At 37.3% G+C, this 14,087-nt stretch overlaps 1 protein-coding gene across 1 annotated transcript; it reads right to left on the bottom strand.

The window, feature by feature from the left end:
* Nucleotides 1-4,125: 4,125 nt before the first annotated feature.
* On the bottom strand, nt 4,126-6,347 carry abrab (actin binding Rho activating protein b). Its single transcript, XM_053492817.1, has 2 exons — nt 5,619-6,347; nt 4,126-4,703 (listed from the first exon to the last, which is right to left on the bottom strand). The coding sequence occupies exons 1-2, from the start codon at nt 6,245-6,247 to the stop codon at nt 4,220-4,222; spliced, it is 1,113 nt and encodes a 370-aa protein (XP_053348792.1). The 5' UTR covers nt 6,248-6,347; the 3' UTR covers nt 4,126-4,219.
* Nucleotides 6,348-14,087: the final 7,740 nt, after the last annotated feature.

The raw sequence follows: 14,087 nt of genomic DNA, 5'->3' as shown, positions 1-14,087 counted from the left end.
GTAGTTATTGGGTAACCAGAGTAATGAAGTCAATCACAGCATTACATCATCGCACACGACATTAACAAGAGTGTAACATTGTTTACAAATCATTATTATTTTCCTATTGTTGAGTTTTTACATTATTTTGTGTATACATCTGTTAAACCGCAACGCTACATGTAAACACAAACATATATATATATATATATATATATATATATATATATATTACAGTGAGGTGTATATATATATATATATATAGAGAGAGAGTCAGTCAAACGTATTGCACACTTCAGGAAAAGTAAAACTTTTGAAAATATTATGATAGCAATATGATCATTTTATTTGTATTATATTAAAATAATATACATCATACAACATTTTTCTTTTACTGGAGTGTGTCTATACGTGTGTTTTTGGCCGACTCTGTATATAGCTGCTTTTAAGTTTCTAGGATAGCTCTGCGTCACTGCACACAACTGAACAACTGAAGCACTTGAACTGACCAGGATAAAGCAGGTACTCAATGGATAAATGAATAAAAGAACAAACCAATGAATAAATATTAGTCAGCCCGTAATTTTAGGCTTAGAATAAAGAACTAAATTAAAAGGCTTCATTACATCAGTAACTGGTGTGTCATGCAGGTTGTATGTACGTATGTTTGTGCTCCAGAAGACCCACCATGACCCTGACCAAAATAAAGTAGTTACTAAAGATAGTGACTAGATCAGCTGCTAAGGATTTTGCAACCAGGTGCTGGGATATTTTTGTAAGCATATTCAAGACAATACCGTAAAATGCAATTCATTAAAGCTTTATTTTTTATGTATGTAAAGAAAACTCTTGAATTATGTGCTATTCCCTGTCTGGGGAAAAAAAGACACAGACATGTTTGTGGCGTATGCTTGATTTTGAGACCAGATATACAGTAAGATGTTGTTTTGGTGTTTTCCTGTAAGACCACTCTGATCAGCCTTTGCTTATACTGTATACTGTAACATGCACATGTACAGCAGGGTGACAGAAACACTTCAGCTTTGTTGCAACTTTAGAGTCTTAGTCAAAGTAATTTTGTTTTAATTGAAATAATCAATGCATACATTTAGGAATCCAAGCCCAGGGAAATTAAGGCACAATGCAAGGGATGGAATGCCAAATGCATGGGATGGAGTGCCAAGTATTACACGATATTGCATGAAAATGTCTATTTCTCCTTATATAAAACATAAAAAAAAGAAGAAAAATGACTATTGAGCGCCCTCTACAGGTGGATAAAAGGAAGCAAAAAAAGAAGAAGCCAAGATGCTTAGGGCTGAGTGTTTCATAAGAATAACTTCTTAAAACCCAGGTCAAACCAGGTGATAAATTGAATGAAAATCCAACATAAAGCACCACAAGCCAAACACAAGCGCCTTTGGTATCTATTACAAGCCTCTGAAACTAAACCAGAGGCATGAAAATCGTTATTATAAAAAATAGTGACAATAGTGGAAAAGTGTTAAGTGTATAAGTCACAACAATATATCATTTAAATACTTGTTTAAAAAATAATACTCTATCAATCTTTGCCAGGTTTACAGCACAGAGTCATATTTATCTTCATCTTTTTTTTTCTCGTAGCAAAACAATCACAGATATGAAAAGCTGAACATTCCGGCTTTTTGAAACATACAGTACCTCAAACAAATTAAAGACAGTTATGGAATCAAAACACAAAAATCAAGTGTTTCAATGAAACAGAACTCCAAAACAATAAAATGATGGCAAAACAATGAAAGAGAGACTCTGATAAATCTTCTGAGTGTGCTAAATTGTTTGACACATAATAGGAAGGAATAAATTTTGTCTAATCTTATTTATTGTCAAGTACACATTTGTTTTGTTCGTTAATATAAAACGACTGACAATGTAATCTAGTTAATTGTAATTGCATTGCTTAAATCATTGCATTTTATTATTATTTATTATTGTTCAAGTCAAACTGGGACTTTTGATTGTACAGAATAACAGAACACAGTCCTGAGAGTAAAAACTCCCTTTATTTCTCTATATAATCCCCTAATACACTGATGCACTTATCCCAGTGCTTGGACACCATCAAGGTGGAAAGTTTTCTCAGTTCGCCAGAGCCATGATCAGACAGTTGCATCATATCTGAAATCCTGGCCTGCCATAAACTCCTTAAACGACCTAAACATGTAAAAATAGAGCGCTAAATGTTCACAGGAGCGACTGCAGTGATGTCCGAGCCACCTCAGACATATTGCCTTTTGTAAAATGTTTGCACCGTTCAAATGTTTTACACTGATGATTTTATCCAGAGTGACTTACAAAAGTGCTTTGAAGTTTCCATCATTGGATAGATCCTAACACTGATTACTTCTGTAGGTTACTAACCAACTGTTTTACTGCAGCTAAGAGTCTCAACACCGGACTGTTCTTGACATAAATGCCAATTTGTTTAACGCCCTCATTCAAGGGAAATTTCATTACAAGTCCCAGTTTGACTTGAACACTCCTCGTGTAAATTGACGCCTACTGTATACATTCCGGATCGTGTTAGAGAGTTCCCCTGTATGTCCACAATCTCAAGAATTCTTGCAGGAAACAAATGTTTTTTTCATCTATAAATGCTTCTCTTTTAGATTTACTGTTTTTTTTTAGTATATAGCTTGATAAATTAGGTGACCATCCTATGATGGTCTTTACTCCATATGCATTTTCAATACTATTTCCAAAGCTTTGCATTCAAATCTGGGGTTGCTAATAAATTACTGAATCTTCATACTGACTTTTTTTGTTGTTAGAAATATGAACAAAAATGTTGTAACTAAATCATAAGAGCATTCGATAGAGGAGTAGGCTAGTACTTCCGTTTCAACCCTGAATTCCCCAGTTTTTCACAGTTCATCAGATCCCTTGAAAGGTTCAGAAAGTCAAAAGGAAGTTCATGGATACACCATTAGTTCTAAGTCTGCTGGATGGAACTGTTGGGAACCTATTTATTTCATTAGATCAGTAAGTCATTTCTAAGATAGGATGAGATCAGCATTAGACTGTGTGTCATCACAAAACACTGAATTTAAATCTTTTGCATTACATTTTAGTGCACATACAGTAAGTGTGAAGTATATAAGTTATTGCCAGAGATTATTCTGTGTTCCAGTGCAGTTTTGAACATAAAGCCTCCAGCTTTCTTCTTATGTTTATTTGGAGGAATCTCACGTGCTGGATCATAGAGTCCACATGACTGTACAGTGTTGGAGGTAAATTTGGACAGAAGGCTTTTCATTCTAATTTCCTTTTTATATTATCAAATCATCAAGCATTTAATGATACAAACTGCCATATTTTTGTCCGTTCTTCATTAAGTTTTTTTCTGATTTAATACACTAAAAGTTTGGGATCACTTTCTAACTCCATGGTCGTTCCTGATTTTTAGTTCATTTCTACACTGTATAACAGTACAAAACACACAACAATCTCCTCTGAACAGTTGATATTAAGATGTGTATCTGCTACTTCTGCTCTGTAAAGCTTCATCACGGCTCTAATCTGAGGTGCTGGTTGTTAATTAGTGATTTCTGAGGCTGGTGACTCTAAATGAACTTCTCCTCTGCAGCAGGGCTCAGTTTTGGTCTTGTTTTCCTGGGAAGGTCTTCATCAGAGACAGTTTCATCATCATGGAGCTTGATGGGTTTTACAAACTCACTCGACACAATACTGTTCTTGTAGGAACCATTCCAGAACCGCTGACCTCCATGTCTTAAAATAACAACTGACTGTTGTTGTTATTTTTGTTACATGATTACCTAATGCCATGTGTGTTATTTCCTAGTTTTAAAATTCCCAGTGTTGTTGCAGAATGTAGAAAATAAATGACTAAACAAAAACAAAGAAATTTGCAAGTGATCTCAAACTATTGAGCGGTAGTGTGTACTGTACTGCTAAACATAGAACACAGAACTCGACCATTTTGTCTAATGTCTGACAAAAACACACATAAATTCACATTACAGATAAATAAATTTTTCTATTAAAGAAAGTCATATAAAGTCTTAAGGTACATAGAAACTCTAATTCATAAATTAAATTAAATAAAATACCCACAACCTCAGTGCTACAGTATACTCCTACTATTATTATTATTATTATTATTATTATTCGTTCTATAGCAGCAAAGTCAACGCTCCTTTTGTTGTGCGTTATGTTATAAAACATCTTCATGTTTGCGTCACACAAGCAGTGTAATGATGACGTCATCGTCCTGACGCTGCCACAGCATTTCCCCTTCGAAGTGCACCTTTCCGTGCTTCCTGGCCCTCATTAGGATGCCCACCACCTTGTCTGAAATCCTAACATATCTTTCAAACAGCTCACCGAACGTGATCCGGGTGTAGCCGTCCGGGTCAGGGTTAGCCATGGTGCTGATAATGAAGCACAAGTGAGCGATCTCCCGTTGGATGTGCGCCTCGGCCCGTTTGGCTCTCTCCGCCGTCTTGCTGCCCTCCTTGGGCCTGCCGTAGCCCTCCTCGCCCTTATGCAGACGCAAGGACATGGAGTACTCGTAGTCGAAGTCATCGCTAAAGGGGTTCAGCTTCTGGCTGGTGCTGTGCTCCGATGCCCAGTTTTGCCAGCGGTTCTTGAGGTTCCCCACAGCGCTGTACTTGCTAGAGAGGGCGTTTATTTTATTGGCGTCCTCAGTTTCCTTCTTGGCGCTGCGATAATACAAACAGAGCAGAATGTGTGAAGTCAACAGTTTTCAGGAATTGTAATAAATCTTGTATTTTAAACAACATGATCACACACACATAACTAAACCGCAGTGGGCTACTAAAATGCCATGAGGTCAGAAACTGAATACTCAGATACTTGTTCAATGAATTTCCACTGGGATGACTTCTTTCTTCACATAAAAACAGTGATGAATTATTTGCCTTGGTTTTGGGATACTGGGAGATCTAATATGAAATTATAGACGATGTACAGTATCAGAATGTAGGCTTATTATTTAAATGTATATATATATATATATAAGAAACACATTTGCAAAATAACAGATCCCCCTCATTTTTCTTTTAATAGTTTGTAATGGTTAGTAAGTGGTTGGTCTTTATCTAACAGTATTTGGTTTTATGACAGAAATTAAAAAAGAGGGCCTAACCATTCGTCTCATGATCTCAGATAATAAGCCTGTGGTTAATAGGAGGGCTTAAGGGTGATTTAATTATGATGGACTTAATGTGACTACAGAGATATTGCATGCAGAGGCCTAATTATTCTGCATTTCAGGATGCTTGCAAGGAAATGGGGAATTGTGGTTAGCTGCAAAAATCTGTATATTGGCTCCTTTATTAAATAAAAGCTAGTTCTCATTAGTGGATAAAGATCTAAAGATATAATAGAGTACAGAAATACATGTGTAACATCAAACGAAAGCAAAGTGACATAACAAAAAAACATGTACACATGATTAATGAGTGTAGAACATATTAATTCAAGATAAGAGGAGAACAATTTAGCCCAGGGTCGGTGTCAGTTCATGAGGCATTTATTTATAATTTGTTGGGATTATTTTGTATAAAATAAAAGTCTTAGGAAGCAAATTGAGAAGAACTGAAAAGCACACTCACCCGAGTGATGGTCTCTTGATCCTCACTGATGATGATTCTGTTTGATTCTCTTCCTCGTTATCCTGTTTCTCTGAAACGTCCCGCTCCAGAATTCGCTCCTTGGCCTCAGAGATCCCGCTGTCCTCGCTGGAATCCCCGGCTCTCTTCCGTTCATTCTCGACCGTCTTCCAGCTCTGTGTGAGCTCTGACACCACGTTGGCGCATTTCCTACGCCGAGTGGGTGAACTCTTATTCTTCAGCATCCTGTCCAACTCCTCCGCCTTCGTGTCTTTACAAATGCGTTCGGTCAAGAACTCGATTCCCGCGCTTTTCTCCTGCACATCTCGCGTCACTGTTTTTACCACCTGTTTGGTCTTAATGCGCGACTCCTCTGGTGCTTTCTCATTGTCCTGAGATGGCTTTGTCCTACTCTTGGTAAAAACAGGTTTCTTTGGCTCTTTCTTTTCAGTTTTGGGCTTGCCAATGCTGTCCGGGGTCCAGCCCGCGGGTTCGCTAGCCTGCTTTTCTTCGTTCTCGCAGACCCACTGCTGCCAGCTCTTCGCCAGGTTGCACACCACGCTCAGTGTACGAAGCTTCTTTATATTCTTGTTAACCGAGGGCTTCCTTTGAGGTGTCATGGTCTCAGACATGGTTGACCAACTGCTTGTTCATCCGCTCGCTCGCCGCTGTTTTGGACTAGTCGTTATCGCTGTACCACCCACTGCTGTTATTCCCTGGTAATTTCTAGAAGCAGCGTCGTTTGCTACTCAATAGTGCCTTTGAAATAGGGAGCAAATGCAACATGATGGTGGAAAGTATGCCAGGCATTCCCACCTCCCTTATCGTCTTTCCCTGACACTTGCCCCCGAACTCGGGAGACTGCTGTGGAATCACATTACATCAGGCATAGCAGCTATAACTGAGGTTAAACCGGGCATAGCATGAAGAGAGCTCTAACGCTTATTTAAGTTTCCTGCTCACAATTTGTTACATCCACTGTATGTAACCTGGGCCATATCAGGAAAAACAATATTCTCAGATATAAAACTGGCATGAGCAGATATCAACAATGAAATTTCCTTTCCCAAACCATGAGTATTAATACAGAGGTAGTCCTCCATCCTTTCACTTTTAAAACAGCCTCCATTCTTCAGGAAAGGCTTTTTATTAGATTTTGGCACATGAGTGCCAAAGGTTCATTGATTTATATGGGGAATGAAGGCTAGCCTGTCTAGTCTAATCTCACATAAGAGCTACTGTAGCGCAAATTGCTGAAAAAGTTAATGCTGCTTAATGAAAGTCTCAGGTTTATACCCCAGCACCCCCAAGTTGGCACTTCAAGTCAAGTCAAGTCAAGTAGGGTTTATTGTCACTTCAATCATATACAGTTAGTACACAGTGAAACGGAACAACGTTCCTCCAGGACCAAGGTGCTAAATGCAACATAAATACATAAAAATAGAAAACTAACTAACTTACTTAGCAACTAAGAAGAATAATTAGCTGGCTATCTTAGACAAGACAGATTGACATGACAGCATAAATAAAAAAAACCAACTAGCTAACTTAGAGACCTAATTAGCTGGTTGGGCCTTTGAGCAAGGCACTTAACCCGCAACCTTCTTAGATGTACAGTATAATGAGATAAAAATGTAAGTCACTCTGGATAAGGACGTCTGCCAAAGGCTGTAAATGTAAATGACGTACCACCTGCTTAAACACTGCTGCACACCAAATACAACAGGTTCAAAAATTGTTCAGGAAGATGACAAAGAGTTCAAGGTGTTGGACTTGCTACCAGCACCGTACCACCTTCAGCACACCTTCAAAGCTCTTGTGGAGACTAGAGCTCTAAGAGAGCACATGATAATGAATGCATTTAGCTGTGGAAGCTAGTAGTGTATGTTTTCTCTGCTTCCACTTGGCATGCCATCTGGTTCTCCTGTTTTCATGCCAGTAGATGGATTGGCCATGCTAAATTGACCTGGTGTTCCATTCAGAGTGTCCTGTATTTCCTCCTCACGCCCAGCATTCTCTGGATTGGTTCTGGAACCAAAGGATGGTAACTGAAGATCAGCTAATTAGCGACACAATTTTTGCCTAGTATTTAAAGTATATGCTAAAAAAATAATATGTAATGAATACGTACAATAATACTAAGTAAGGAATGATATCCTACAGTAAATGCTGTAAAATGAACAGATTGAAATTAGATTTTTGGGGATGCGAAGTTGTGATGTGACATGTGTCATGTTACAGATGTCCCTATGATGTCTAATGAGGATTCTGTTTTGTAAGCATTGGTAAAATTGAATTGAATGGTAAAGACAAAGTATTTATATAAGCAAATTCACCTTTAATGATTTTAAAGGATATTTAGCCCTACATTTGTCCACATCTGTCAAGATTGTACAACGACACATTTCACATAAAAGCACAGGACTAAGAACTTAAAATGCATAGAATTTAAGACATGAATGGTATTAAGATGCAGAAAATAACATACAGTCTACAGTGCATGAGAAGTTTATAGAACTATGATTAACAGTCTCCGGGCCTGACTTAGACTTAGACGCAGTGTGCCAGTCACTTGATCCTGCAGTATGTCCTTCGCCTAGGAAAGAATGTGACACCTGAAGAAGTCACGCAGTCTTTCTTGCAAACGAAGCGGGTCATCTTGCATCGCACCTGGCACTGTGCGAAGACATGCGCTGCAATGCATTGCCATTACACCGTGGTACGTACATAGGTGGATATGGTGTAGATGCATACATTTAATGTAATTATTGAAATTGTGCATTCTTTATTTAGACGTAGCTATGTGTTTGCTTTTCTGAGAAAATTTAATAGTTTTATTCTTAGAATCTGGCTGAAGCCGAATCCAGATGGAGGCAGCTGTTAGCTATCAGTCATCAAGTAGAGGAGCGGTTGTGTGTCATTGACCGTGTGCAGGAAACACAGGACCTGCTGGTGACGCTCTTGGGGAATTGTGTCTAGAGAGAGTCTAGGGGTAACATCGAGATCATAATCACTGATCGCTATGAGGGAAAAAACAGGTAAAAAAAAAAAAAAAAAAAAAAAAAAAAAATATATATATATATATATATAAAACCTCGGATATGCTCTTCAAGCCTGAAACACTTAGGACTTTTTATTATTAACATAAAAAATACTTCATTCATTACAAAATTAAAATATAATTATAAGATTATTTATAAATGTTTCGATTTTACTTTAAATACTTTAGGTGAAATAGGGACTCAAACACGACTGAAACAATCTTCATGACTTAACGACTTAATACTACAACTTAACACCAGTTCCAGCATGACTGCGCACTGGTGCACAAAGCAAAGGTCCATAAAGACATAAATGAGCGAGTTTGGTGTGGAACAACTTGACTGTCCTGCACAGAGTCCTGTCCTCAACCCGATAGAACAGCTTTGAGAGGAGACTGCGAGACGTGGCATAAAACCAGCCTGTTGTTTGTTTCCTAGTATCTGGTGCTCGGAATGTGTGAGATAATGTTGTGTAGACTTGGTTGGAAGAATGATGTGGCATAGGGGTGTTATCATATTTACTTGGACTAAAGAGTCCAATTAAAGGAGGGTCAGTAAACAAGGGCATAAATAAATAATTGTGGGATTATTTATGACAGCAGGTGAGGCACCAAAAAAGACCTACACACTAAAGATTGACATGATTAAATACTTCAAAATTCCAACCTTATCATTTACCACCCCTATAGAATTAACTTCTTATTCACGTCCATATCTTTACAGAGCTTATCCTGGGAAAGCTCCTATGCACCTGATCTCAGGATGAACCCAGAAACCCTCAGTTGTGCTGCAGAAAAACCTTTCAATTTCCCTTAACTTGTGATAATAGTTCATGTTTTTACTTTTCCTTTATTATTTCTGTAAATTGCATTGTTTTTACTCAATTTATTAGCAGTTTAACTTTAGTTTGGTTTACACTATAAGCTGGGAAGGTGTGTGTTTGTTGGTCCACCAGTAGAGGTCCTTACAGTCCCAGCAACCAGCCAGCAAAAAAGTGCATTGATATTTTGACAGCCATTACTGTAGCAAAGATGTATAATGTAACATATATAGTTTCTATATGTTAAATCATCGGACGATTCCATCTAAGTAATCTCATGACATGAAGGTGTTTTGTTACGAAATCGATTGACCGGTTCACCAGAGACATGGGGAGAGAGGTGGACGGATAGATTTAAAGCACAAATCAGATCTAAGACAAAGCTCACTTGGGCATTGCATTTCTCTTATTTTAACCGATTATATTAGGGTTAATAAATGAACCGTCCTCGCCAGCATATCGGTAAGTACCTTAACCGCCAATGTACAGTACCCAGTGCAGGTGGTTTCCTTTCTGATTTAAGCTCAAAATTGATTAATTGCCTTCATCATTGCGATGGATAGCTGCGGACGTCCAGACGGCCAGGTGTGAAGTGATTTCACATGGGAAAGGCCCACCTGGACCAAGAGCCTCTCCATCTGCACAAACCATCTACAGAGTAAGAGGACAGAGTGAGAGCACCTGTGCCTGCTGCGGCATGTCCCACTTCCCTACATCTCCCCCTCTGTATTTGTCTTTCAATCCCTCCGAGTCCCTGGCTGTTCCTGAACTTGTTTTATTTGGCAATCTCAGCCAAACGGGCAGAGTCAGACCTGGTTGCGCCGTTCCAAACCTCTAGGGAGTTGTCGGTTTGTGGAGTCACAAGCTCGGAGTATAGTTTGATTTGGGCTAATTGGATTTATGTTGTGGTAATCTGTCATTGATTAAAGGGATCATTAAGTGCTAAATGTTAAAGAACAAAAAAAAAAAAAAAAAAAAGAGGCTTGTCTGGCCTGTAATGTTCAGATACATTATGCTCTTAAGTGGCAAGGCACTGCAAAGTAACTAAAGCAAACAAAATTAAAGCCTGACAAATAACAGGGTTCCAGGGGCATTTAAATTGTTGTAAACGTTATGACATCATATAATACTGATTAATCATTTGTTCCATCTACGAGAGCAGAGATGACGCATGTAGCACTGTAATACCCTATAATGGTTAAGACCACATCTAGGCACAAAGCAATTAAAAGAGCAATCTAAACACTCTGACATGTGAGAATATAATTGGACTTCATTCCCATTTTCAAAGATGTTTAGACATGATTATTATCATTTTATTTTTTAAAGCTTCCCAATGGTGTCTTGGCTTCCTGAAAGTAAACTTTGTCAGGTCATCTATTCCTGCCTTTAATCCAATAATATTATTTTGCAACTCGCATTACCGATTGAACTTGGCCGTCTCGCAGAAAGTCATAAATAAACCAAATGAATCAGCTTGATTTGTAACCAGGGATCAAACATAAAGTTGCCAGAGGACAGAGGAAATCCCACCCCCTGCGTAGGAACTGACACAGATTCTGAACACCATTCAAGCAAGATGAGCTCATCGCAAGCAAGAGCACCGTGACCCAGTGATTTCAATTCTTTGGTTGTGTCTGTGTTTTATTCATCTATTTTGGAGGGAAGAATGTACTGTATCATATCAGCTCTCGTTTGACCCTTGGACCATCACAGAAAGAGCAGACAAACATACAAATTTCTGAGGATTAGTGCAATAAAACCCAAGCGGTAAAGTTTTGTGCTGGGAACGCAGCATAGGTCAATGAGGCTAAAATTAAAAAAAGTGATTATATGGGAGCCTCATCGGTGTGTGTTAAAGCAGAGGCTTAAGACTTAGGTAGAACTAAAGTCATCATTACTTTTTAGAATATGTCAATTGTATCACAACCGGAATATGGGAATGATGTCGCAAAGTTGTAGAACTCTCAATATGTCTTCGTCATAGAAAAACAACCGAAAAAACAATCATAAAAGCATGTGATCATGTGTATCCATATTATTTCTTTGCCTGGTTAACCTTTTTTTTGTTGTTGTTAAAATTATACTGTAAGATTCAGTTCACTGCCCAATTTGTGCTATTTTTGTGATGTCATGCTATACTGCACAATCCTGATCCCTATAGTGTATGTTTATTAAAAAACAAAAACAAAACAAAAAACAGCAAAAGAAATAATTCCTAAAATGATCTGTGCTTTAAGGGCTGTGAATGAATGTGATAGTTCTGATTTAATTACTCCCCTATTTTCCTAAAATTGAACATTAAAGTGTTTAACACTTTTATACAAGGGGCATTCAAGTCAAACCAAGATGAGATGCACACAAACCCATTCATGGATCAGGCAGTATAGAGTGAAATATTCTTTTTTTAGCACAAAAGAGGCAATATAATGATTTGAATTTTAGTTCATATTAATCGATTATTCAAACATAACTCAGCAAAAAAAAAAAAAAAAGGGGGTGACACCAGCAAAGAAATGTATGTACAACATGATCATGTGTTTTTATAGTTGTTGCTCATTTTGAGAGTTAAATTTTTGGCAACATCATTCCCATATTCTGGTAGTTAAATTTACCCTTTATAAAAGTGATAATAACATTAGTTTTACTTGACATATCTGAAAACCCAAATACACAATATGAAGTCTAAAGTCTCCCCATTAACACACACTGGCAAGGCTTCCATATACTGTAAGTACATATATATTTTTTAAATGTCATTGACCTATGTTGTGTTCCCGGCTCGTACTGTATTTGTGTTTCTTGATTTTTAAGGGTTATAAGGAATTTCAGAACATGAAGCAGATTATAATGGTAAAAACGAGTACGCAAGTTAGTGGTACTTAATTAGTAGCCTAGTAACCCAGAGTAAGGATCTATCCAATGATGGAAACTACAAAGCACGTTTGTAGTGTAAGTCGCTCTGGATAAGAGCCTAAATGTAAATGTAAAATGTAAGTGTAGCAAATTATTATATAGAGAAATATAGGGAGTCTTTCCTTCTCATAACTGTGTTCTGTTATTCTGTACAATCAAAAGTCCCAGTTTGACTTGAACGCCTATCATATATATATATATATATATATATATATATATATATATATATATATATATATATATTTTTTAAAGCCTAATCTGGATGAAGGATCTTTTTTTCATGAATAAACTGTAAGTATTAATTACGTGTCAGGTTGTACAGTACACTTTCCCTCTCAGTAGATTTAAACGTCAAACGACATTGCAATGTGAAAACACTTAAACTCTGTTTGAGCAAAGAAGTCAAATATAACAATCTGATATAGTTGTATCAGGAACAAGATCTTCCTTGAACCGGAGCCAGCCATTTTCTACACACATATCTTAAACAACCAAAGTTGCTTTTCCAAGCAAATGATTGCATGGTTAAATTGCTTTTGAAACATATGGATTGAATCAGAAAAAGAAGAAAGCCTGATTGGAACATTATAGTGTGCCCAGAGATAACTTTAAAGATATTGTTGGAACAAAACATACAGTACTTGCTTTGCTAATAATGAATCCAGTTTGCGAAAGAGTTATGCTAAAGGCGGTGAGATTATTAACTGTGCTAATAGTATCATTAAAACATCTGTATAAAGGTAACATTCAATGAAATAAAATAAAAGGTACTTTATGAAAAGCTAAGTAATGTGATGTGATTGCAGTGTTTTTCATTATGTTAAGTGAACAAACATGCTAATTCATGTACTGTTAGGTTATCTTTTAATTTGTTGTGGTTGGTCAGATCTTCATGGACTGTACTGAATACAAGAACAATTTATAATACTAATTATAAATTCAAATTTTCAAAGCTCTTACACCTCTTAAAAGAAGCTTTAAGAAAAAAAAAGTTTTTAAAGCCTCTAATTCAGTAATCTACAGGGACCAGTTTTATAAGTTCATCCTTGAGTCAGCAGCACTTCCAAAACACATTCCTGAGACTTGACATGGGACGCTACGAGATCCTTCAAGTAGAATCCTCAGTCATCCCACTGGGGGAGTCGGTATAGCTGTCCTAAATCACTGCTTAACATTTCCTGTGAAGAACAGACTTGTGTAATAGCATTGTAAAAACGAGTAAATATATGGAGTACATATCACAGAGGAGGACAAAAGCCAAATTGATAAAACATACGTCCTTTGCATAGTAAAAAAAAAAAATTAAATCCCTGTACTTTATCGAAGCCAATGGTTCTTTGCTAATTGTGCTTTCAGACTTTAAGTTTCATTAAGTTGAGAATCATGTGTTTGGTGAGTAAGATATCAAGTTCTAAGTTATGATTTTTTTATTTCTGTTCTCCAGCAACGAAGCAATAAAGTGCAATGAAGCGATAAAGTGCAGACTGTCTACTTAAATCTTTGTCCATGTAGGACACGTCCTTATCAGCAGAACATTTCGGAATTCTTGTTCTCGTACACAGTCCTCATATTTTCTCGTAATTGAACTATTGGCTGCTCACTATTTGAAACCGAACCACCGGCTGCTCAGCGTTATCTGCACAGTATCTCCTTGAACTGATGTGTGTGTTGGTGTACAGTAGAGCTAACAAAAGG

The sequence above is a fragment of the Clarias gariepinus genome, chromosome 3 (genome assembly GCF_024256425.1).
Source record: "Clarias gariepinus isolate MV-2021 ecotype Netherlands chromosome 3, CGAR_prim_01v2, whole genome shotgun sequence".
In the NCBI taxonomy this organism is placed as follows: Eukaryota; Metazoa; Chordata; class Actinopteri; order Siluriformes; family Clariidae; genus Clarias; species Clarias gariepinus.
Note: the sequence above shows the minus strand (reverse complement) of the source record. Positions and strands in the feature narration are given on the sequence as shown.